Source organism: Salvia hispanica, chromosome 4, assembly GCF_023119035.1.
Source record: "Salvia hispanica cultivar TCC Black 2014 chromosome 4, UniMelb_Shisp_WGS_1.0, whole genome shotgun sequence".
Lineage (NCBI taxonomy): Eukaryota > Viridiplantae > Streptophyta > Magnoliopsida > Lamiales > Lamiaceae > Salvia > Salvia hispanica.
The window spans coordinates 5769598-5794833 of record NC_062968.1 but is presented as its reverse complement, the minus strand read 5'-3'; the positions used below and the strand labels follow the sequence as shown (position 1 = coordinate 5794833).

The following is a 25236-nucleotide window of genomic DNA, read 5'->3' as shown; positions in this document are numbered from 1 at the left end:
CTTGGTGTGGATGTTGGCACTGACTGAAAATGGTGTAAACTTGAATTTATGCGATCTTCTGTTGTATGACTATATTTTGGTCCATGTCCATTCATGATGACTTACCACATGTGGTTGTAGCTTTTCATATTTGTCAATCATGAGTTTGAAAGAGTCGACGCCCTATAACTAGTTTCTAATTTCTATGCTAGCAAAATAAAGTAAATGATGATATTTCAGTAATAAAGTTTTCAAAGAGGTATGGAGAAACATAAATAGTGGTTCTATATATTATCTCGAGCGAGTATTTATTGAGGTATGGAGAAGAGGAGGAGGAGGGGTACATTGGTTAAAAATTTTCATTATTCTTTACCTAAGTGATAAACTTGGTGACCTAAGCTTATAACTTGGTCAGATAAGCTAGCTAAGGCAGCTAGCTTACAACTGGTCATGGGCGCGGACGCGGACCCAAGTGAAAGGGAGGAGGGGGGCTAAAGCCTTATTGTAATGATTTTTTGATTTTTTCTATTAGTTTTTTAAAAAATCTATTCAAGTTAGTGTAGTTATACTGTAAAAACAAACCTCTACAAAATTATTCAAAAATATACTTTAAAATAAAATTTAGAATTCTCAGACCCTATCGATAAATATTTCTGCGTTCGTCCCTGGAACTGGTCCAAATAATTTGCTTATAAATAGTGATTAACAGTTAGATAACCTACTAACAACTGGAAACTTATGAGATATATGTCTCTGTACGAAATATGGCGGCTTAGCTACTCGCTCGTCAAGAAAATCTTTACAATTAGCTTATTGTTTGAGTCAATTTTGATGTGGATTAATTGTGTGAGATGTCCATATATCTTTGTGGATTGGGATGTTTAATTGTGTCTAGTGCGCATTTAAATTTAACTTCATTTACCTATTAAAAAAACTCACAAATAAAGAATTCTCACTTCGTTAGGGCAAGAAACCTAACTTCTTGTTTGATGGACTATTGCATTCAGTAGATATAAACTTTTTCTTGTCAAAGAAAGACACATTATTCCGGCCTTAGAATTTGTAAAACATGAAATAAATCAAACTCTTTCAGAAAATTGTAGATTTTTCAAAGTAATAACATATCTTAGGGATTTTTTTATTTAAAAAAAAAATGAATAGATAAACTATGAGAAAGCCATTAGTGTAATTTGTAAGAGCAGACAACAGCTATTAGGTTCTGTTGCAATCTTGCTTCCTCAAACAATTGATGTATATATAGAGAGAGATCAAAATATATCGAAGGCTTATATATACAGCTCACCCAAACTTCACCAAGCAAGTAAGACAACAATATTGCAGCTTTTTTTGAGTCTATAATTTACAATTCCAAACCAAAGTGAAGAGAGACAGACAGATGAATGCTTACAATACAGGTATCATAAGCTCCGAAACAGAAGCCAGTCCCTTCATCAGCCTCACGATCTCAGCCGTGTCGTCCAGATAGTACTTGGCCTTGCTCGGCTTCCTCCCCACCGTACATGCAAACACTTCCGCGTTCGGAGCTATGGACGGACCGGTGGTGGAGCTGCTAATGACCTCAAACATATCTTCGTCTGACCGGTCGTCTCCGATGCACAGCACAAAATCGGGCAACATTCCCCTCTCCTGCATCAAGGATAGCAGCCGTTTCGCTACAAGACCTTTGCTCACTCCCTGCATTCATCAAACTCGTTACGACAACTGGGTTCTGATATGTCTCCTAAATCAGTATATTGGGAAACGTAGCTAAACAATTATAACATATTTTAGACTTTAGAGGTAATGTCTGGAACAGATATCAAAAGGTCATATTTTTAATATGCAATTACTACTAAATGATGAAAAGGTTATGTAACAATTCACATAAAGTAATAAAATCATTTCAACACAGTAATTAGTCACAGCAGAAAATGTATTTCTCCTCCAACAAAGATGTAGCAGAATTTCATACCACCCTCTGAAACAAGGAACATAAATACTGATATCAAAGATAATTGATTCCAAATACTATTAAAGAAGGCAAACGAAGCAGACTACGGTGTGACATGTTGGCAAATATATCGTATATATAATAGCCTAAAAGTGACTTAATTGTTGTTAAGGAGAATGTTCAACTGGCTATGAAAGAAATAGAATACCTGCGGCTTAACTTCTACACAGTTTGAATCGCTCTTGACTGTGACAGGTTCGTTGGCAAGCACACTCTCTAAGTGATCAAGAAGTTCTTTCGCTTGGCAAGATCCAAAATCGGGATCAGCATCCTCATAACACCAAGCCATCGATATTTCCTTAGGTTCAATCACTGATCCATCAGTCGTCTCCGTATAAAGTTGCATTACTGGCTCTGCTATTTGCTTCCAGTTGCATTCTACTGCCGGAATACTGGTTTCCCATTCCTCATCCCGCTTCATCCTGGAAATACCAATTACCAGTTTTCGTGATTTAGTTCCCATAAACATTTCCATGTATAATACGAACTAGTACTAAATAAAGTAAACTCATCTACCTCATAAAATAACCATGCTCAGCTGCAATTCCCAGTTTATCACATGATGAAAACCACGCATCCAGCTTGTCTCGCGGTCTAGAACTTACGATAAACACCACATTGTTCTTGTCTCTGCACAAACTATTTAAGATATCAAGTGTTTTCGAGCTTGGTTTCTTGTCGATTGAATCTTGGGGCATTAGAGTTCCATCATAGTCGAGAAGTATAGCTCTAGTTTTAGTCCTCTTGTAAGCTGAAACTATGTGCTCCATGGCCAGTTTCCTGAAATTAGGATCGAGAGCAACGACCCTAAAGCTCAAGCCAAATCCAATGCCCCAGCATCTGCGTCGCACATGATCCTTACAAGTCCTTTCCAGATCTTGCAAGAAGCTTTTACCCCAATACGAGACATCGTGTGTGCTCACATACTTATAGTGTTTTTCATGCCTCAGACGTTTTTCTGGTTCCTCCATTACAATGGCTGATTCCATCGCCTCTGCTACCGCATCAATATTCCATGGGTTGACTCGAATAGCTCCACTTAGAGATGGCGAACATCCAATAAACTCAGATACAACCAACATGCTCTTTTTTGGGGTGGATGCTTCGGGTCCCAATATCTTATCCAATCTCTCATTTCCTTGACGACTGATAACATACTCATACGGTATAAGATTCATTCCGTCCCTAACTGCAGTAACCAAACAACATTCAGCAGCAACGTAATAAGCAACTCTTTCATAAAATTTAGGTGGCTGATCAATCAGGATGACCGGATCATATCCAGGTTCCCCAAATGTCTCATTTATCCGCTTCACCGTTGCATATATCTCATCCTGCACTTCTTTGACATCTTTTCCCTTGCCTCGAGCAGGAAGAGCTATCTGAACTAAAACGACCTTTCCTTTCTTCTCGGGGTGCTGCAGTAGGAGCTGCTCCATTGCTAATAGCTTTAAGCTGATGCCCTTGAAAATATCCAAATCATCAACACCCAGTAGCAGTGTCCGTCCCTGCCCTGAAAATTGCTTAACGAGCTCTGCTACCTTCGCCTCTGTCTCTGGAAGGCTCAAAACCGATTGAAGCTGACCCATATGAATGCCAACAGGAAGAATCTTGATACTAACAGTGCGGCCATAATAATCGAGGCCTATGTAACCCCTCTTCGACTCATACGAAATCCCCAACATCCGACTGCAGCAGGAGAGGAAATGCCTGGCATAATCAAATGTGTGAAAACCAATCAAATCAGAATTAAGTAGACCTCGCAGAACCTCCTCTCTAATTGGTAACGTCTTATAAATCTCCGAAGATGGAAACGGACTATGCAGGAAAAAGCCAAGCTTCACCCGATTAAACCTCTTCCTCAAGAAAGTAGGCAGTACCATCAGATGGTAATCATGAACCCAAACAAAGTCATCTTCCGGATTAATCACTTCCATGATCCTATCAGCGAAAATCTTGTTCACCGATACATAAGCCTGCCACAACGAGCGGTTAAACCTACCACCTAGATCGGGTGACAGGGGCAACATATAGTGGAACAAAGGCCATAGCTGCTGTTTGCAGAATCCATGGTAGTACCTGCTATACAGATCAGGTGGCAAAAAGGTGGGGATGCACTTGAACGTCTCGAGGAGTATCTGAGACACCTCATCTTGGTCATTGGGATGAATTTCCTCCTTAAGGCACCCCACATAAATGAACTCAGTGTCTTCATCTCCTAAACAATCTTTTAGTTGGAGATAAAGTGAATTATCATCCCAGCTAAAAGTCCAACCTTTACTACTATCCGTTTTCTTGTGCACCTTTATAGGCAACTGATTGGCCACAATAATTATCCTCTCCTTTTGAGAAGACGACGATGATGGATCCGACAATACACTGTCTGAACCATCATCATCAATATCGGACATTATCCCAGCCACTGTCATAATACGAGGGATACGCCGGCTCATACGGCTAAAAGATGGCGATGGAGCTTCCCCAGAAGCTAGCTCTAACAAATTTGAGTATGATCTAGACACCATTTCTGTCTCCTCTCTCTAGAGCACTACCCCAACAACCTCAAACCTTAATTCCTAAAAAACCACCCAATGACATAAAAAAAGACCCTTTTGAGAGTGAAATTTTGCTTGAAACAGACAGCACACACACAAACACACACTCTCTATCTCTATCTAGAGCACTACCCCAACAACCTCAAACCTTATTTTCTCAAAACCAGTATCCAAGAACATACCAATAAAGACCCCTTCTGAGAGTGAAATTATGCTTGAAACTGAACAATCAGTTAACATGCATGATAAATCTCTCTGTCTCCAAACATAGAGCAAGAAATAAGGTTCAACTGTATGCCTACCAAGATAAGATCAAAAAGGGTGCCCTCAAGATTTGACTTTGTGAGGATCCAATCAAGCTACACACTGCAACACATGAGTAAAAATTTGGAATTCAGGAAATAGAATAAATTTCAGATCACAAAATAGATTACAATAAGATAACAACTCACCTGTTAGGAGTAAACAGCAAGAGCCCACATAAAGATGTGACACAAAGAATAGCAAGGGACAAACAACTGGTTATATTTCAAGAACCAGTTCATCCAATTTTAGTTTAAATAAAACCAGAAAAATAAAAAAGTGGGGGAAGAACCCTAGTCTACGGATAAAGGCAATGAAAGGGTGTGTTTGAAATGCATCAAAAGCTTCTTATATACACTGGAAATGCAGTACAGTGGAAATCATCAGAGCAAATCAATAAAAACTTGGTTTAATTTTTTATGTGCTTCACTTTGGATTTATGTCAGTGTAGCTCAATGCTCTAATGGATAACTCTTTAGATAACATAAAATAATTACAGTAAATAGCTGGCAAAGTGGTCCATTGTTGCAGCTTAGCCAGCTTAGATACCTCCTTTTATAAGTCAAATGGTAATTGAAAATCAAGAATAACAAAATGACAATTTCACTTCTTGATTCTACCAATGCTTTTAATTTTTTACTATGTTTTAAATGTGGAGTACAAATTTCTTCATCGTCCCCCACCCAAAAAATAATTCTAAACTATTTTTATCGATCTTATTTTACTAATTTTAAATTGAAATTTATATCTTCCTAAAATTTTTATTTTTACTAGAGGGAAGAAAAAAAATTGGCTCTTAGTCCTCATGATATAATTATGTGCAACAAAACACAAATTACTTTCATAAGCTAAATAATTAAAATTTCGAGTATGTCAAGGCACAATCTTAAATTATTAATAAGACAGATTCAACTAGTTCAAAATTAAACACAAGTCTATTAAATCGAGGGGCCTAAGTTTAATTTCAGCTTCCAAAATTAATGTTGAGACATCTTAATCACACACACACACATATACAACACGTAATGGAAAATGTATGGTTATATATTGTGCGCGTGTATTTCTAAATATGCATTTTAATTTTTCAGTCCTACACAATAGAGTACTTTCATGATTATTAATTTCATTTAATGTAGTATACCATAATATACTCCATAAAATTTGATCTATTTAACTGACATGTTGTTATACAATTAGCAGCTTTATATTTATATTGTTTATACTTTATATATGTAGTGTGTTTTCTCAAATAAAAATAATCTTTCTCTTTTTTCTTGTGCTAGTTAATGTAGATAATGATGGATTATATTAAATTTTATAAATAGTGTGTGTACATCTATTTTCTAAAATAGAGAAATGTGAAAAAAAATGAAATGGTATTTGTGTATAATAGGACTCACATTATTAGTAGGCCAAAATTTGAATTTGTAGTTATTTTTTAATTAAGGTCTCTAATTCACTAAATGGGATTTTTTTTGTACTTTATGCAAAGAGAAAACACGTCAATATTAATGGCATATATCATTTGAAAGTAAAATAAAACCTGGCACGCCAACATTATAGACATCTTTTTAATTAAACACGCCAATAAGTATAACATTGGTGTGTCCCTTTCACATAATAAAAAAATGTCATTTACGGATTTTTTTTATAAAATCAATGATTTATATCAATGATTTAATAAATCATTGTCCATTGATTCTAATTTTGTTAACAAAATCTTGAAGCAATGGAATTAAGTGAAGGAGATATCCTTTGACTAATAAAATATGCAAATCTTTGGTTAGAGCATCCGCAATGGTGCTTAGGCCAGTCATAGGCCAGCCATTCTCTCCCCTGCCACGTCGATAACACTAAAAAAATCACCTGCCACGTCAGATTTAGGCCAGTGATAAAGCCATAGGCCGGCCATGCAATAAAAACAATTCAAAATATACTACATTTACGGAATTAAAATTGCGATATACGGAATTAAATTTACGACACATATACGGGAAAAAAATCCATTCCATTAAAAAAAAGTACAAAGATTTAAAAAAAAAGTACATGATTTTTTTTTTTTAAAAAAAAGGGCTTCAACACACGATCCCCGCCACTCTCTACTCATCATCGCCATCGCCGTCGCCGTCGCCGCCGCCGCCGCTTGCCGCCACCCGTGGTATCTGAGCCCACGTCGGAACCCCCAGCCGTGACCTCGCGATCTCTAAATCGGCACGCATGCTCTCGAGCATCTCGTGAAGAAACCTCTTCTCCGTGGGGTCGGTGGCGTTCTTCCACTCTCGGAAGACCTGTAACATCTGAGCCGCGTTTGGTTACGCGAATGGAGAGTGTACTCGAGTGGGGCGAAGCGGCCCACCGCGGCCCTGGTGCGCTCCCACCCCTTCACGGACCTCCCTCGTTGCTTGAAAGTCCTTCCCCCGTGCGGGCAGTGTCTCCCATAGGCAGCTCTGATCTTCGCCCACATGTTGACGACCAGCTGGTTGTTCGTAACCAGCGGATCGTCGCACACCTCCAACCACCCCTTGGCCACCGCGGCGTACTCATCCTCCGTCCACTTCCCCCGGCCAGTGAGCAGGCGGGCTGCGATGACGCTCGCCCGAGACCGCCTTGCCGCTTCCCCCTCCCCTCGTCTTCTTCTTCGGCGCGGCCGGATCATTTCCAGAGCAGGGTATCATCGCGCCGAGATCGATCCCCATGTCATGCGATGACGGAAGGTCATCGCAGAGAACTGCGCGTCTCCACCGGGAGTCGGCATGTGAGGCCAGGCCGTCAAAAATCAAGCGAGGGGCCGATATGCGCGTCCCCTCCCGGTGGCGCCTGCGCCCCCTCCCCGGCATCCGGGATGCATACCCCGTGCGGCATCCCCCCCGGCATCCCCCTGCCACATCATCCCCGTCATATGTTGCTGCAGCATCATCTGCTTCTTCGCATCCCAGAACATACCCCCCTACACTAGGCGGCGGCGCCGCCGCCGCGGCGTCCCCCACGGCATACCCCCAGGCATACCCCCACAGTTCCTCCCCCCGGCGCACCAGCCATCATCCCCATCATCGATTCTAAGGGATGTTAAACCCCGTGCCCATCGCCCCCATCCGGATCCACGGGTGCTAGTGGGAGTCGAGATCCACTCGTCGCTGGATTTGGACTCGTTGTTGTGATCCATCGCTCGATGATGCTCTTGTACTGAGAAAGTTAGAGAGAGAGAAAACTCGTTAAAACAAGTGGTGCAAATGAAAATGAAGCGAAAATCGCGTTTATGTATGATTTAAAAAAAAACAAAAAAAAATCAAAAATCGGCGCTGCTGCCGATCGGGCCTCCACAATGGCGGCTAGCCGATTGGCTAGCGCTTCGGCCAGCGACGAGCGATCGGCCAGCCCAATCGGCTAGCCGGTCGCTAGCCGACCATTGCGGATGCTCTTAGTACACAATCACATTCTTGCTTTTGAAGCGTCACATTCTTCCTTTGTTTATACTTTATAGTACTAATTTATAAAGCATATTTTATAATTTGCCTGATATATTATTAAAGGATAAATATAATATTCTAATTTATTTAAAATTAATTAAAAATTATGACCCAATTTGAAATGTGAAACACATAAAAAAAACTAATTATATATGTAAATTTATGTTTATATTTATCACTAGTATTATATTTTATTAGGTGCAAATATCTTTTCATTGCCGTAAAGATATTATAACGAAAACGTCGGTAAAAGATTCAAATTTTAGCATAAAGATATTACATTGCAAACGCTTGCAAAAAGTTTAATCTTTCAACTATTCGGAGAATTCAGTTTCTCATAGGCCGTATGATTACATATTTCTTGAAATATAAACATTATTATCTTATTTTTATCCTCTTACGTTATTATCTCAATTAAATCATAAAATAATTTTACGTAAAATATCATGATAAATAAAAAATGTTTCACTTAAAATGAAATAAATATAATAGTGTTACATAAAAATAGAAATCATATTCCAATATTTTTTAATCTATTTTCCTTTAAGTTTCAACTCAATTGGAATTACAGTTATACTCCTTCTATCCCAATCTATATATGATATTTTAATTTTGAATGACACATTCAAAATAACACATCTTCTAATACAAAAATATTTAAATCTCTACTTTATTCTCTCTCTATCCAGCTCATAAAACAAAACTGCATAAAAACTTGTGCTGAATTAAAAATATTATATTTATTATGAGACGAATGAAATATTTAGTTTGTCTTTGTTAGTATTTAAAATCCAACGTATATTCACTTCACAATAAAAAAAGTTACACTAATTTAATTTAGAGTATTGCTGTATTTAGTTTATAACAAAATTTGATCAAGCATACATATAAATACACCTGAATGATAAATCTATATGTATGATAATTAAATTTCAAATTAATTCACGCTTTTTTTCTAAGAAATAATACATTTGTCATTTCAGTTTATCCATAAAACAATGCTTATAGTATTTGCTTTGTTTCTTTTTTTTTCTATGTGAACTTTACTTTTGACTAACTTATTACATTGACATTATATTATAAAAGTAAGATTCATATTTCATTATAACTAATTCACTTCCCTTCACCTTTTTTAAAGCAACTATCGAATTAAATGGAGGAGGAAGTAAGAGTGAAAAGGGGAGTCAAAGTCAATGATAAATGAGAGTGGATAAAACAGTGAGGGTTGTTAGAAAGAGATTTTATCCAGTGTGCATCGATATTACCGCCAAAACTCCGAAGTGCAAGGCCCGCATTAAATGGTTGTACCCCAAACCCCAAATCATCAAATACCACGTGCTCAAATGCCCTTATCGCTTAGGCCTAATTACACAGTCTTCGGCCGGCCGGGCCCTTCTATATTTCAATGGTTATCTCAAAAAAAAAAATTTTTGGTAAAAGGTTATCTCAATTTTTTATTAACATTAATTGCTAGTATAAAGTGTTATTGAATGCGACGAGGTGGGGTAGGGAACAATATTATAATACTATTTCCTCCGTTCCAAGTTACTTGAGTCGTATTTCATTTTAAGTTATTCTGAACTAAAAATAAAACATCTAATCATACTTATTTTATTCTTTCTTTAACTTTACTCTCTCTTCTCTTTCTAATTTATTCTCTTTTCTACTTTATTTAACTCACTAAACGCAACTTTCTTAAATCTTGTACCGAAAAGAAACGCCTCAACTAATATAGGACGGAGGAGTATAATACTAGCTCCATCTCACAATAAAAATCACAATTTATCATTTCAGTCTGTCCCATAATAAGAGTCACATTTTATTTTTTACTAAAAATAGTAAATAAGTCTCATATTACACTAATTCACTTTACTCACATTTTATTATAAAATCAATATAAAAAATTGGACCACATATTCCACTAACTTTTTCAATCAACTATTCATTACATTTCTTAAAATCTGTGCCCATATCAAATATGACTTCTATTATGGTACGGAGGTAGTACTCCCTCAGCTCCCTCACTATGAAACGTCTCCATTACTATGAAACAGAGGGAGTATCAAATAAAAAAACGTGGCATATTTTGTGTCATGTGCTTATATTGTATAACGGATGACATTTGTAGTCCATTATGCAAATGCAGTAACATGCCTTTTGCAAGTGTTCAAATAAATTAATCATTTAAGTCTTGACATAAAAAAATACTACTACTACTATTAGTCGGCAAAGTGATGACAGAATTTATATTCAAATTTGTTGAAGAAATAGTAGTAGTGCTTAGTAGTATGACAGAGTGAGAAGGGAATGAAATGGGTTTCCCTTTTGTTCTTGTTCTCTTTTAATTTTTCTAATCTCTTTGTGAGAGGAGATGAGTAGATGATAAAATATTGGATAATTTAATGCTTTATCCATAAATATTTAAATAATAAAATACTCCTAATACAGCTAGTATCTTCGATAAACTCATATTACTGCGTGTGGGGTTGCGCTCTAGACAATTGATCTACACCTTTTGAATTTTTTGATATATGCTTATGGATATTCCTTCGCCTGCGAGCCTACCCAATAGATTTTGCCAAGTGTAGTACAACTTTGTGATAAACCAAAGCCTTTATGTCTTCTATATGTATAAATCTTTTGAGTTTTGTATCACACCTTATAGATAATATAAATCTTAGTTATTCAACTTATTACTAGAGATTAAATTATTATAATTAGATTTTCTTATCATAAATATAGTATTGATACCTTGCATAATAATAGGCATTACAAATACATGTATCGCACTTGATTTGACATCGTGTGCCAGAGATAGCCCTATATTTCGCATTTTCGCAACGTTAATTATTTAATTACTTTTAAAAATCTTAAAGTAATATTATCATAACCTTTGAATTTTTGAAAAATTATAGTACACTCTAATTTTAATCAACCCACTAGTTAGTAGGAGTATTTTATAATCAGATTAAATAAATCACTGTGCATTGAAATTGAAGAAAAACAATGGAAAATAACTAAAAGTTAACAATAGAACAAATTGTCAGAAATTCAGAATGATACATAGATATTGGGGTATAGGATCTCAATTTTGAAATGCTCATTAATAGCAAGCTACTAGTTCAAAAATCATAACCATCACCTCAAATTTTTATTCAGAATTAAAAATGACACAAACTGGGCTCAAGAGCCCATCAAGCAATTTGTTGTAAATTTTGTTATAAAATTGTCAAATTATATAATAGGGGTTGTGATACAATACCATCTATCATGATTCATGAGAAACACTATTACTAGGTTTAAACATATAAACTTAGACGTGATACAATACCATCTATCATGATTCATGAGAAACACTATTACTAGGTTTAAACATATAAACTTAGACGTGACATATATGAGTCATGTTGAAATGCTTATAGCACCCTAATCCAAAATCAAGACTAAATTCTCCATCTTTAGATTTTAAAATAAGTGAATGAGATTAAATCTTACGAATCTCAATAAATACTCCCTCCGTCCCGCTTAAGATGACACGTTTTCCTTTTTAGTTTGTTTCCCGCTTAAGATGACACGTTTTCCTTTTTAGTTTGTCCCAACTAAGATGACACATTTCCTTTTTTGGTAACTTTCTCTCTCTAATTAATACACTCAACCACTTTTTTTCACTCCTATTAAAATATCCATCTATCTTCATCTCTCTACTTTAATACCTACACCCACCTTCTCTCTCCAATTAAACACTTTAACCAATAACTCCTAAAATCTCGTGCCGGCTAAGCAATGTGTCATCTTAGCCGGGACGGAGGGAGTAGTAGACAAAATATCAACAAAAGGGTAATATCGTCATTATGTTATCATATGATAATTTTCGTGAATGTTTTTTTATATCAATATAGTGTATTACAAATATCAACAATATGACATAAGAATATCAACACTAGTACAAGAAAAAATATCAACACATATTTATTGAGATTTTTACATGATTTTATTGAGATTTTTACATGGTTTTATTGAGATTTTTTGATGTATTTGTTGATAAAAATCTGGTTATCAATATTTACGAAAACTAAAATAAAAAATATCAAATTTCATCATCCGAATGTCGTCGGAACATATGCAATTGAGATCTCATTGGAATCCTTATAAAATTATCTTTATTTTGATATATTTTTTGCGAAAAAATAATTTAAATCGAGAAAGTTACGCAAATTTAAAGTTTTAAGATGATTTTAATGAGAGAGAATTGACATTAATACTTTATTTATTAATTTTCTTAATTAAAAATATAATTTATGTGACATTATCTTCTAATCTAATTGCTAAGATTTAATCTTAATTTGAAATAGCTAATTAGTTAGCAATTGATCACTCCTCCCCTGACATATACTCCTATTTTCTAAATATAAAAATTAAATCGCCCGGTGCGAATATCGTAACCTTATTTTAGTCAAATATACATAATGCAGACAAAAAAAATCTGAAAATAACAATTGTTATACGGTTTTCAATTTGCAAATAGCGTATAACAATGTACTACTACGTGTTTACACTTGCAAGATCTACGAATAGTGAATATCGTGTAACAAAAGGTTACACTTACACTACTTTGTTATAAGTATGATTTTGCAAAAATAGTGCCTAACTATTAACCGATTTTGAAAAGAGAGGTGGCGTCGGCGCTGGTGCTGCTTCTCATCTTAAAAAAAATCTTCATTATTTTGTAACCTTAAATTTTTATACTAGTACTTACATCACGAACAACGTTTATTCCTCCCAATTTTTGCACGAGAAAACACACAATTAAACTTCAAATCAAGATGAAACCATAATCGAATTCATTCAAATACATCTACATAAGCCCTTTCTCTTTGCATGCTTTAATTGCGTCGTCAAACATTTCATCCAATCCATTCTCATACTTGAATCCCGTTTCCTCCAGCTTCTTCGTCGACAGCCCCGACGATTTCACCGCCGTCACATCTTTCCACACACTGCACCCCCAAAAGTAAAAAATAAAAAATTAATGCCTAATCAATTTATTTTTTTTTAAAAAATAATTGAATTTACTCTGAAGAAGGCATCTGATAATGTGGATATTTAGCAGCAAGGAAATGAGAGAGCTCATCAATAGTGAACTGAGCCGCGGCAACAATATATCGCCCCTTCGCTTCCGGATACTCCAGCAGATGGATATGCGCCCGAGCGACATCATCCACGTGGACTAAACTCGCTTCTTTTAGGTGCTGGTAGTGTCCCTTGTCACCTACGTTATCAATTCCAATTCGAATTCAAGATTTGCTTGTTGCTCAAGTAATAAGAAAATACACAATTTTGAATTAGTGTACCATTAATCAAGGCCATGGAGATGTGAACAGTATCCGGCAAATTAGGGCAAATGAAAGGGCCAGTGATCCACGTCGGCAACACGGAGACGAGGTCCAAATCGAGCTCCGCCGCCAGATCGATTGCGGCTCTCTCCGCCACCGTCTTCGTCACGACGTAGGGCCCTCCGAAGGTGTTCAGGCTGCGGATGAGCTCCACGTCGGTCCACGAGTTTTCGTCGTTGGTGGCGGCGCTGAAGAGGGCGGCGGAGACGCTGGAGGTGTAGACGACGCGGCGGACCGATTTGGAGTCGGCGCAGGCGCGTAGGATGCCGTGTAGGGCGGTGGTGACGCGTTTGAGCTTCACCTCTTCGGTGTCTTTCTCGGCGAAGTCGAGCGGGTGGGCCATGTGGAACACGCCGTCGCATCCTTCGATGGCAGCCGCGAAGGTGTCCGGCTCGTCCAAGTCGGCGTTGAAGATCCGCAGCCGCTCGGACGCGCCGGGTAGATTCGTGAGGTAGCTAATGTCCCTCTTTTGGTCTATTAATAAAAAAAAGTTCAAAATCGAGGCTCGATTTTTTTCTCGAAGTAGACGAATATAGAGAAAAATAATATATTTACAAAATCTTTTTACTTTCGAGAAATGGTAACAGGTGTGTTAATATGAGAGACACATATTAACGTGTCACCTGAAAAACATAAACATTTGATTATGCAAGTTGTTAGAGATGCATATATTTAAAGACGCAAACTAGAATCCTTGGATCTAATGCACATGAACCCTTGGTCTATATGACGGAAGCAGAAATCATCACTGATAGAGGCTCTTTTATAAAAAAAACTATTCAAATTATGATCATATAATTTAGCTCATTAATAGAGGATTTTATATAAGAAGTTTCATGAAATTGATATTAATTAAAAAAATTATAAAAGAAAAATATAAAAAAATCAAGTTTATTAGAGGCTTAAGCCCCAAGACATTCATATGTGTATCCGCCACTGCTTGATCTATGTTTCTAACAGCTTACATGATCTCACTTATATTTTTTATTGACACGTTAGAAATATGCGTATCTCACAGAAGCGAGAAAAATAGGAACCTGGATGGAGTCTGACGGTGGCGTTGACGGAGTAGCCGTCTTCAAGTAGCCTCTTGATCGTCCATGATCCAAGAAAACCTGTTCCACCAGTCACACACACTCTCTTTTTGTTTACATTCGCCATCTTCTCTCTCTCATTCAAGTGGGAGCAATGGATGTATGTCTCTTTAAATAATGGTAAAGTGAAGAATATATGTATTTTTCTCTTGGACGTAAGCTCTAGCCGGCAGAAGATTTATGTCTTTATTTTCTCCCATTTCCATAGTTAGTCAAATGATAATGATCTAATGCAAATTACTCAACCAGTACAATAATTGATTAATTAGTATATGTTTGTATTTGAAATTCGTTAAATCATTATTATAGCTGCAACTTTATGCATAAAACTGCCAAATTACAAGTAGACAATACGTCCATGGATATAATTAATACGAGCATTTATATTTTAGTTCACTAACCAGAATTTTACTTTAATTAGTAATAAAATCAAAACTATTGTGGTAATTAAAGCCGGCTAATAAGATTGAGATTGGGTAATCAATTAGTAACAATCAATCAACAATTTCAGTCTATTTGTTCTTACTACTTTTTGCATTTGTCAAATTAAGACAAATTTGTCAAATAAGGAAGAGGAGACGTTTAGAATCCTTCCTTCTTCAGCAATGTGAATTTTTATTTACTGTACTATTTTTAAAAATTATTTTAAATTAAAATGGGCATGGTCGTTTTCACTGTGGTATGCTACATCAGTTTTGATTTTATCATTTAGAAAAAAAAGGATAAAATTATGTGATGATCGAGAATCAAGGTCTCTGATTCATATGAAAATACCAAGTGATAGAAGTAAAATATTTACAGACAGAGTACGTTAATGTATATCATGATCGATATCGATTATATGGGTTTTTGAAAGCAAATTGAAATGCAGGAGTAGACGAGTAGTAGTATTTCTTTAAAATAACAATACTATTAAATTTTATTATAAACGAGATGTGATTGATTTGAATGTCTCTTCCTTTTTGTAGATAATTTCTAGTATTTGCTAATACTAATTAAAATCTTTTAAAAAATTGACAAAATATGTTTAGTTTAAATTTAATCGCCTAACCTTTTTCATCCTTGCAATTTTTACCGTGGCCATTGAATTATCAATTCTCTAATTTGAAGCTCACTTTTTCTCCTTCAGATTTATAAATTTCATGTAACACTAAAATATCAGTATTGAACCAAAGTTTATAGGAATGATAGCAGAAGGGATTCTCAAGATCATTTCATATGTAGCAGATCAGATGATTCAGATCAATCCCCCTTTCACTTTCTATTTCTTGCACCAGTAATTTTTAGTTCTTGAACAGATCATTCGGAATGTTAATGCCTAAGGCATTGAAATAGCCCTTTTTTGTGCTGCATTTGAACATTTCATGCGTTGGTTTGCAATGAACATGCATGTGGCTAAGGAAGAATCTGCATTTCTTTAAATTGTTGTGCAATTGTAAAATTCTCTCTAGAGATCCAATCCAGTTTTTGAAACACCTATATATGGAAATGTAACAATTAGGCTACGTTAATGTGCACAATTGATGGATCGTGCCGAAGCAATAGAAGGAGAATTGCAGCCAACTTCTCCTAGCTGGACGATCGACGTTTCAGATTCAAATGTGAGGTTTATGTCCTCACACAAATCGCACTTGTTTTAGCTATAACTATAACCTTAGTTTTGTAATTCACTAGAGATCAGATATTCTTACATTATATCCAATATCGACAGGTTAGGACGATTAAGGTCAGCAATGTCTCGCTACATGTGTCCGAACGCAATATATTTGACTTCTTTACCTTTTCTGGGAGCATAGTTTATATTGAGATGCAGAGGTCAGTGTTTCTTGGGCTTGTAGCGTTGTCAAATAATAGCTACGTGTGTGGTTGACACGAGTAATGTTAATTCTTCAGGGAAAGTAAAGCAACTCAGGTTGCTTATATCACCTTCATGGATTCTCAGGGAGCAAGCAGAGCTGCAATTTTGAATGTGAGCATTACTATTCATTTTATGGATCAGCGAAACTAGCAATGATTTGTTGATGAAAGGCTGATCCCTTTATTTTAAGATGGTAACTGAGTATATTCAGATAAATCAAATTTCAGGGATCCAAGTTAGCTGATCTCTATGTGTCAATAACGCTGATTAAGAATTATCAACTGCCTCCAGATGCTGCTTCCCTCACATCAGTAAGTTAACTCTACTCACAAATAAATCGAAAAAAAAACTATAGATGGCATTTTGCAATCTAGTAACTTGTGCATTTGATGTTTCCTTCCATTGAAGCCGCCCAAGTCGAGTGCTGTGAAGAAGGCTGAGGATGTGGTGAGCACCATGCTAGCTAGGGGCTTTGTCTTGGGAAAGGATAGTCTCAAAAGGGCAAAGTCATTTGACGGGAAGCACAAATTGACAGTACACGCCTTGGCTACCGTTGCTTCCCTAGACCGAAGTTTTGAGCTGAGCAAGAAGCTAAGAGTGGGCACAGCTGTAGCAAACGAGATGGTGAGAGAAATGGATGAGCTGTTTCAAGTATCAGATATTACAAAGTTCGCTTATTCAGCTGTTGAGGTTACCGCCAGCAGTGCAGGATCTGTCATCAAGGGCAATAGCTATGTCTTGACCGGAGCTTCGTGGGTCACTAATGCATACATAGCCATCACAAAGGCGGTCGAGGATGTAGGGGTGATGACAATGCAGAAGGTGGAGAGCGTTGAGGAGGAGGAGGAGAAGAGGAAGAGCCTAGGGAAAGAGGGCGATGCAATATATTCCCAATTCATCAACGCCAGTCGTTACAACTCGTCACCAGCTCTTCCGGTCAGTTCAGCTGATGTGAGTAGCAAGCATCTATAGTTAGTTTGAGTTTTCCAGAACAAAAATTGAAGATTGCGTGATTACATACCTACCAAAACAATGACAGCGTGTTAAATGTACTGCAATTACATTTGGTAACTGGTAACTGGTTTATGATCAGTTGAAAAGAATAAGATCACCCTACAGTTTATCAGGGGATTCTTACAGTAGAGTAGGAATTCTATGTGTTGCTTACAAATTCTATTTGAATTTACAATCGTGCTCGTATTGGATGTTTATGATGATCGGTATACATACAATATAACAAATACCTTAATGCATTCTGGTAAATCTTTATGGCCGAGTGGGAGGAAGCATCTTGCTCAGTTGCAATTGAAGCAATAATAACAAGTGCAGCTGCCACCGTTGATGGCAAGTAGCAAAGCTGCTGGTGTCCCATCAGGTGAGTACTGCAAGGCATTTGGCTGTCTTCTCCACGTTCTCGTTAGCTTTTGCATCTTTAAGGTAGAACCTGTGCACATTGAAAGTCGAAACAGCCTGAGAAAACACTCATTTGCATCCAAGAGTAAACTGATGTAAGGACAAGTAAAAAAAGATCTGCATCTAAATTTGAAGGTTATACACTGAAAGCAATTGGAGAAGCCATGTACTCGTATGTACCAAAGGAAGTTGTACACGGTGGGAAGGAAGCATTTGAAGTTGAGGACTTCCTGCACTAGCCACTCCATAGCCACCACTTCACACCGGGCATATATAGTCCCACCGACGTAAAATGACTTCTTCCAGACACTGATACAGATATTATTCAAGTTAGAAGTCCATAGCAATGCTGAAGTTTCCAAAGCAATTTTGCAGACGGCCACACATATACATAGATAACACAGTAACAAATCTGTACCAGTTGTAGGGTTGATTTTCTTCAAGCCTGGTGGCTAAAGTGAGGAACGCAATGCCAGCAATCTGAAACAGAACCTCCAAAAAGTCTAAATCATTTCCCTACCAAATTAGACCAATACTTTCTCCTCAGCAATTTCACTATGGAGGATATAATGAAAACAAAAGACCTCAACAATCCAGTGTAGCATTTGCAAGCGTTGTTGAATGACTAGGTCTCTGTAGGAAGTATCATTACAGTATTCCTCTGCATAATCGTGCACATATATATTCTTGCCTCCTCTCTCTCATCCTCATCATCCTGAAGCTTTCTTCATCTTCGACCTCCAACACCATCGCGTCGTTCGCGGCTAGAAACTTCACATTCGAACTCTTCAAATTCAAGTCTCTGTTCGTTACTGAACACGATGATGACTCTGCTCGCATTAATCCGCCGCCGCGAATTCCCCAATCTACCCGAAACCGAATGCCGTCGATTAAATAATTCGGAACTCACATTGATTACATCCGAATTATGATCGATCTTCAAGGTAAAGGTCGATCTGCAGAACTGCTGTTTAAATTGACTTCCAGAGGCGCAACTCCAGTTTTTGCTCCTCTTCTTCATATGATTCTTCACCACTATTCGTAACGGCGCCGATGGAGAACTGCTCCGAGCAAGCTAAATCGGATTTCTTCAGGCGGGCCTATGCATACGCAATGAATATTATCATCACCATCACGTTGTACCTCGCTTGCTCATTGCCCGTCTTCCTTCTTCTTCTTCTGCTTCTTGTTCACGCTCAAGTATCCGTGCGCAACAGCTTCTAGAACCCTCATCGTTGGAGGCCTACGCCTCGTGCTAAACCTTGTTTGGTTCGAGCTAGCATTGTTTTTGGAAGCGATGATATCTTGCTCAGCAGAAAAGGAGCCAGCCTCGGCCTCTGGAGGGAAGTTGAGGTCAATATAAAACTGAGGTTGTTGCTGCTGTTCAATGCTGTTGTTGCTAGTGGATGGCAATATATCAAGATTCTTGCTTACTTGATCTCGAGTGGTGCGTTTCTTGTGCACATCAGGGGAAGTCGCACGAGCTTCTTCATCCGCGGCATCAGTCCTTTCTCGACTAATCTCTGCTGCAGATGGGAAGGTTCTGAATTCGACTACCTTCCCATCTGGGAGGCCTGTATCCACAACAGTGACAGAAAAACTCTCATCATTACTCAATCCACATTGTTCTGCTTCTTGGTCGAGCTCCAGCAGGGCAGGCTCTTGAGAAACTTTTCTCAACACATCAGCCACAGTATTAAAATATTGATCACCTCTCACCAAATCTCTCCTCGAAAATCTCTTCACTCCGGGAATAAGAAAAACTAGGCTAGGACTTGCATTTGAACTAGCAACGTCTCGGTAGTTCGTGGCCTCCTCTGAATGCCAACCACTTGCTAGCAGACGCGGCCAGACTGCCTCCCAGAACAGATCATTCGATCTGGCCTTGCTCAGTCGGTGCTCTCCACTCAACAAGCTCGATATCTCAGCTGTTGTAAGTGAGGTATAAACCTTCTCTGATGGCATATCATGGCCGCGTGCCTTTGAGTGCCGCGTAGCCATTGCAGTGAGATCTTGATGCTTTCTCCCAATGCCAACGGCTTCCACGAGCAACTCTGTACCAATCATCGCCTTCAAACGGAAGGCATACTCTGCCACTGATATCTTTTCATTCTCAAATGATTTAGAAACCTAGAAAGAAAAAATCAGCACAAAAGTGCACTAAATGAGCACATTTCTGCACTATTTGGAATTCAATCAAGTAAAAACGCAGATATTTAGATGAAAACATCAGCAATTATAAGTACCTCCAATAGAGCATTCCGAGACTCCTCCTCGACTCTTGGTAGCACCCTAGATAGAAATTCTTGCAGCCTTAGCCCATAAAACAATCCCCGGCCTAATTTGCATCTCTTGTGCTTAGCGCTGAACCATCTGCGATACTCCGGTGAAGAGTAGAACGCCCCATAGTAGTACGACTGCACAGCTAACATATCCTTCGTCCCAACAAATTTCTTTATCTCGACAAAGTTCTTTGCAAATATGTACAATCCAACAAGGAAACAGCCCTTCTCAGCTTCAGACCAGCATTCATCACATATTTCAGGCACCATACAACTGCGCTCGTCTATTTCATCCATTCTACTCATACCAGTGTTTGAATCTCCGCGAAACTGAGGCAGTTCAGCCTGATATTCATCCCCAACTCGAGGTGCGATTTTTGGCTCCCCAAACGAATCATACAACGAGGATGCAACTTGATTCTCCATACAATTAGTCATCTGTCAACTAAAGATGCATCAGTTTGTGCAATATCAAAATTAGAATGCTAGTGCAATAGCAAAATTAGAATGCTTGTGCAATATCAAAACTCAATCAAGAATAAACATTAAGTCAATCCATCATAGCTTAGACACATAATCATATACATATGATCAAAATCAAATCACCATGATTCCCAAAACAGATAACAATGTACTAGAAATTAAAGAATGAGCTCTTTACACAATGCCCAATTAAGAAGTTAGTATTACCAATAAAATAACGAATGTGGATTAATTATGCATAATATATGTTAGAACTTAGAAACATGCGAATAAATTAGTACTTAAATTAGAACCGTTATTTGACCTATTTTGTAGACTAAGAATAAAAATATATAAGTCCACTTGCACGAACGCGCAGGAACATGCACGGATGTGTTCGTGCGTGCGATAGAGAGCGATATACATAATTACAGACATGCTTATAACTTTGTGCATTGATTCATTAATTTGTGACAGTAGATTGTGATTTTCGTGCATCTTTTAAGTAATGATTCATAAATTGTGAACCAATATGAAAAGAATCCAATTGTGATTATTAATAAAAATGAAATATAGATGACAAATGAATATAACAGTTGGAAAAATGAGTTGCCTCACGAATGTGCAACAATTAAAAAACAATGTGATTTTTCGCAGGCAGAAAGAATTACTATGAGTTAGAATTGAAAAGGAAAATAATCAACTTATAATACTTGGTGTAAATTCAAATAAACAACTAATAAATTTGACTAATGAAGTGCGTGTAAACAAAGTGAAAAAAAATAGTCAACTTACCATCATCGAATGGTCTAATTGGTATTGAAACAATTTTTCAACCAAAAGACTATAAAGCAACATTTTAAAATGTGTTTTCAGTCTTTAGTCAAAGTAATAGTTATCTAATTCAAACAAACGAAAAAAATTAAATAATTTGTGTCCGGGAGGAAAAACAATTTTATTGTAAGACATAATATGACCTAATGGCTGCTATAAGATTGTCTAAAACTCTAAATTGACTTAAATAATATTGGGGGCCTTTATTGCCATGTGAAAAAAATTAGTCAACTTACCATTAGCGGATGGTAAATAGTAGTAGTAGTAGTAGTAACAATTTTATCTAATTCAAATGAACGGCAAAAAATAATTATCTAATTCAAATGAACGGGAAAAATAATAAAATGATTTGCGTGTGTTAGAGAAGAGAATCGCTTTAAGCAACTATGAGTCTATGATAATTAGGATATGTAATTCGGTTTAATATTAATAAAATGCAAATACACTCGGTTGAGTAGGTGCACGCACGATGCACGCATAAAGAATCTTTATTAACAGCTCAGAAAATTCTTTTACACATTTTTTCGAGTGAGGATTTTCTCAATTGGCTTAGGTTAGGAGTATTGTTTCTTATGATTTTTCTAATTATTATATATATTTATATCTCTTACCCCCTAAATCCAACCCAAAAAACTATGTGTGTTTACATATAATAAAATAAAAATCACGCTCATCAAAACTAAAATCATTCTACCACGCTGAAAATTCGATTCAATTTTATTGAATAAAATTTAACCGAGATCCAAAATTCACACATTTTCTAAAGAGAAACGTTTTTTCACAAGTAAATCAAACTAAAAAATATTGATCCTCGATGAAATATAAGTACTCAATATACATACAACTCAAACCTGACTAGTTTGTGACTTGAATCGACTCTTTTCAACTTTTGCTTATCGTCAGATAGAGCTATATTTGTTAGGGAGAGAGAGAGGGGGGGTGATGCTTTTAATGAAAATGGAATAAAAAGGAAAGAAAGGTAGGTCTTTATAGAGCGACTGAAAAGGGATCGAAAAATAAAATGTAATTAATAAATTTTTGTGGCTAAATAAAAATAAGTAGTAGAAAACTATAATACGAGGACATTTTGTCAAATGGATTAGTTGACTTCTAACAAAATTTAAAAAATAAATATTTGTCACTGTTATAGTTGTAACGTGATCGGAAGAAATTTATTTATATATATAGTCAAAAGAAAAAAATACATAAAAGTTTACTATCCTAGGTAAATTTTATAGAAACTTTTATTTAATAAGACAAAAATATTCTTTATGATGCCACTATTACCTGTATGCATCTTTTAACTTATTTCAAAATATACTTTTAAATAATTTAAATTATTCAATAATTTCAGTAGAAGGTGACTTTATAATGTTTTCACCTTCAACCAACTATAAACTCGTAGCCCATTGGGCTTACACTATATGCATAAAATAAGAAAAAAACCCATAAAAGAATGTGAAGCTTTATGGGCCCAATAGATATATAGCGTAAAAAGATACTTTTGCACGCATTTTCATCGGTAGTAACACAAATTATTTTCTAATTTAAACGAACCACGAAATTAATTAAATGATTTGCGTGTGAGAGAGAAGAGAATTGCATTACAAGGTATAAATCTAGTTATTGCAACCACATAGGATGTGTATTTAATGATAATAAAATTAAAATGTGAATACACTTGGTTGAATAGGGTACACACGATTCACGCGTAAAGAATCTTTACTAACAGGTCTGAAAATTATTGCGCAAACTCTCTCGAGTGAGGATTTTATCTTCTGGCTTAGGTTAGGAGTTTTGATTCTTATGATTCTAATCTTACCCCTAAATAAAAATCATGTTCATCAAAACTAAAATCATGAACGAAAATTCTACCACGATAAAAATTCAGTACGATTTTACCAAATAAATTTTAATCAAGATCTAAAACTCATGCATTCTTTAAAGGTAATTGACTTTTCACAAGTAAATCAAATTGAAAAACTATTGAACCTCAATAAATATAGAGTAAATCAATATACATACAACACGAACCTGGCTGGTCTTCTTAATTAACGAACACAATTTGTGATTTGAATCGACTCTTTTCTACTTTTGCTTATCACCGGAAAGAGCTACGCGGAGTATTTTAGGAGAGAGAGTAACGGGCGATGCTTTTAATGAAAATGGAAGAAAAAAAGAAATAAACGGTAGGTCTTTATAGAATGACGAAAGAGGGATCGAAAAAATAAAATGCAATTAATGGCTTTTTTGGTTAAATAAAAATAAGTTATAGAAAATTATAATAGCAAATAGTATATTTTATTTAATGGATTAGTTGTCTTCCAACAAAATCACCAACATAAATATTTATTGTTGTTAAAGGTGTAATATGATTGGGAGAAATTTATATATAGTCAAAAGATAAAAAAGTACTTATATGAGTTTACTGTCCTTAAATTTTGTAGAAACTTTTATTTAATAAGAGAAATATATTCCTTATGATGCGAGTATTACCTTACTTATATGCATCTTTTAACTTATTTCAAATATCCTTATAAGTAATTCTGAATATTTAATAATTTAAGTAGAGACGATTTTAATTATTTTATAATGTTTTCACCTTCAACCAAACCTGCAGCTCATTGGACTCATACACTATAAGCTACGAACAAGAAAGAAAGCCCATTAAATTTACTTCCACACATCTAAAAGAAAGCCCATTAGCACATCTCTCCCTCATTTTAATTTTTTAGGGAAGAGCGACGCTGCTCATTTTAACATTTGTATAAAACAAACTTGATGTATATAACTTTCCATCTACTCCCTCCGTCCCACATAATTTGGGACACTTTGATCCGACACGGGTTTTAAGAAATCTAATGGAAAGTGAGTTGAAAAAGTTGGTGGAATGTGAGTCCTATTTTTAAAGTATTAGTTTTATAATAAAATGTGAGTAGTAATGAGTTAGTGGAATATGAGGTCCACTATAAAAAATGGTAAAAGTGAAATGAGACAAATTATGTGGGACGGCCTAAAATGAAATACTGAGTCAAATTATGTGGGACGGAGGGAGTAGTATACTATACGTATTTTAATGTAAAATAATAAAGTAAGAAATTTATAGAAAAATTAATTAGAGAGAAATTTATCATATTATATAAGGATTATTTTGGGTAAATAATAATTACGTGTGGCAAAAAACTCTATCAACCCCACCCCAAATAAAGATGTTTTCCCATAATTTAATTTCCTTCACACTAGCAAAATTTTAAAAGGAGTGGGGGATAAACAAACTTTACCTGATAATTTAAACACACCGTCCCTCATTATATTTAATAAATAAAGAGGAAATAAGTGGGCAAAGAGATGAGATCCATTAATCGGGGGTGAACAAAATGTCTGAAATCTGATTCAAAGTAAATTAAAATTTAAGCTTTGATTTGGATTTTTTGATTTTTAGGTTCGAATTAGATTTTTAAAAATTTAGATAATACTGGATCAGATATTTTAAAATGAATCCAAAATATATTTATATACGTACTACTATTATAAAATGAATATAAAAAAGTGAACCTCATATTTCAATCTATTATTATTTGCATT

The 25236-nt window shown here is 36.1% G+C and overlaps 5 protein-coding genes across 6 annotated transcripts; 1 reads left to right on the top strand and 4 right to left on the bottom strand.

Moving 5' to 3' along the window:
* Positions 1–1255: 1255 nt before the first annotated feature.
* LOC125220468 (alpha,alpha-trehalose-phosphate synthase [UDP-forming] 6-like) lies at positions 1256–5250 on the bottom strand. 2 transcript variants are annotated; one of them, XM_048122637.1, is made up of 4 exons: positions 4998–5250; positions 2507–4911; positions 2139–2412; positions 1256–1674 (listed from the first exon to the last, which is right to left on the bottom strand). In XM_048122637.1, the coding sequence occupies exons 2-4, from the start codon at positions 4513–4515 to the stop codon at positions 1384–1386; spliced, it is 2574 nt and encodes an 857-aa protein (XP_047978594.1). In that variant the 5' UTR covers positions 4516–4911; positions 4998–5250; the 3' UTR covers positions 1256–1383. The 2 variants fall into 2 exon arrangements, with proteins under 2 accessions (XP_047978594.1, XP_047978595.1); XM_048122638.1 differs by lacking the exon at positions 4998–5250 and having other exon boundaries at positions 2507–3966; positions 4070–4197.
* Positions 5251–12799: 7549 nt separating this feature from the next.
* On the bottom strand, positions 12800–14932 carry LOC125223770 (vestitone reductase-like). Its single transcript, XM_048127064.1, has 4 exons — positions 14746–14932; positions 13667–14182; positions 13389–13584; positions 12800–13312 (listed from the first exon to the last, which is right to left on the bottom strand). Exons 1-4 carry the CDS (start codon positions 14867–14869, stop codon positions 13171–13173), a joined length of 978 nt encoding a protein of 325 aa, XP_047983021.1. The 5' UTR covers positions 14870–14932; the 3' UTR covers positions 12800–13170.
* Positions 14933–16021: 1089 nt separating this feature from the next.
* Positions 16022–17738, top strand: LOC125218231 (binding partner of ACD11 1-like). Its single transcript, XM_048119864.1, has 5 exons — positions 16022–16403; positions 16514–16617; positions 16696–16771; positions 16888–16971; positions 17069–17738. Exons 1-5 carry the CDS (start codon positions 16326–16328, stop codon positions 17630–17632), a joined length of 906 nt encoding a protein of 301 aa, XP_047975821.1. The 5' UTR covers positions 16022–16325; the 3' UTR covers positions 17633–17738.
* On the bottom strand, positions 17719–18913 carry LOC125220248 (cyclin-SDS-like). The gene is given in 7 exon segments (XM_048122408.1): positions 17719–17773; positions 17905–18043; positions 18046–18104; positions 18254–18382; positions 18492–18553; positions 18658–18706; positions 18765–18913. Coding segments are annotated over 7 exon segments (642 nt in total).
* A 312-nt stretch (positions 18914–19225) lies between these two features.
* Positions 19226–20793, bottom strand: LOC125220247. Its single transcript, XM_048122407.1, has 2 exons — positions 20320–20793; positions 19226–20203 (listed from the first exon to the last, which is right to left on the bottom strand). The coding sequence occupies exons 1-2, from the start codon at positions 20791–20793 to the stop codon at positions 19226–19228; spliced, it is 1452 nt and encodes a 483-aa protein (XP_047978364.1).
* Between the last annotated feature and the right edge of the window lie 4443 nt (positions 20794–25236).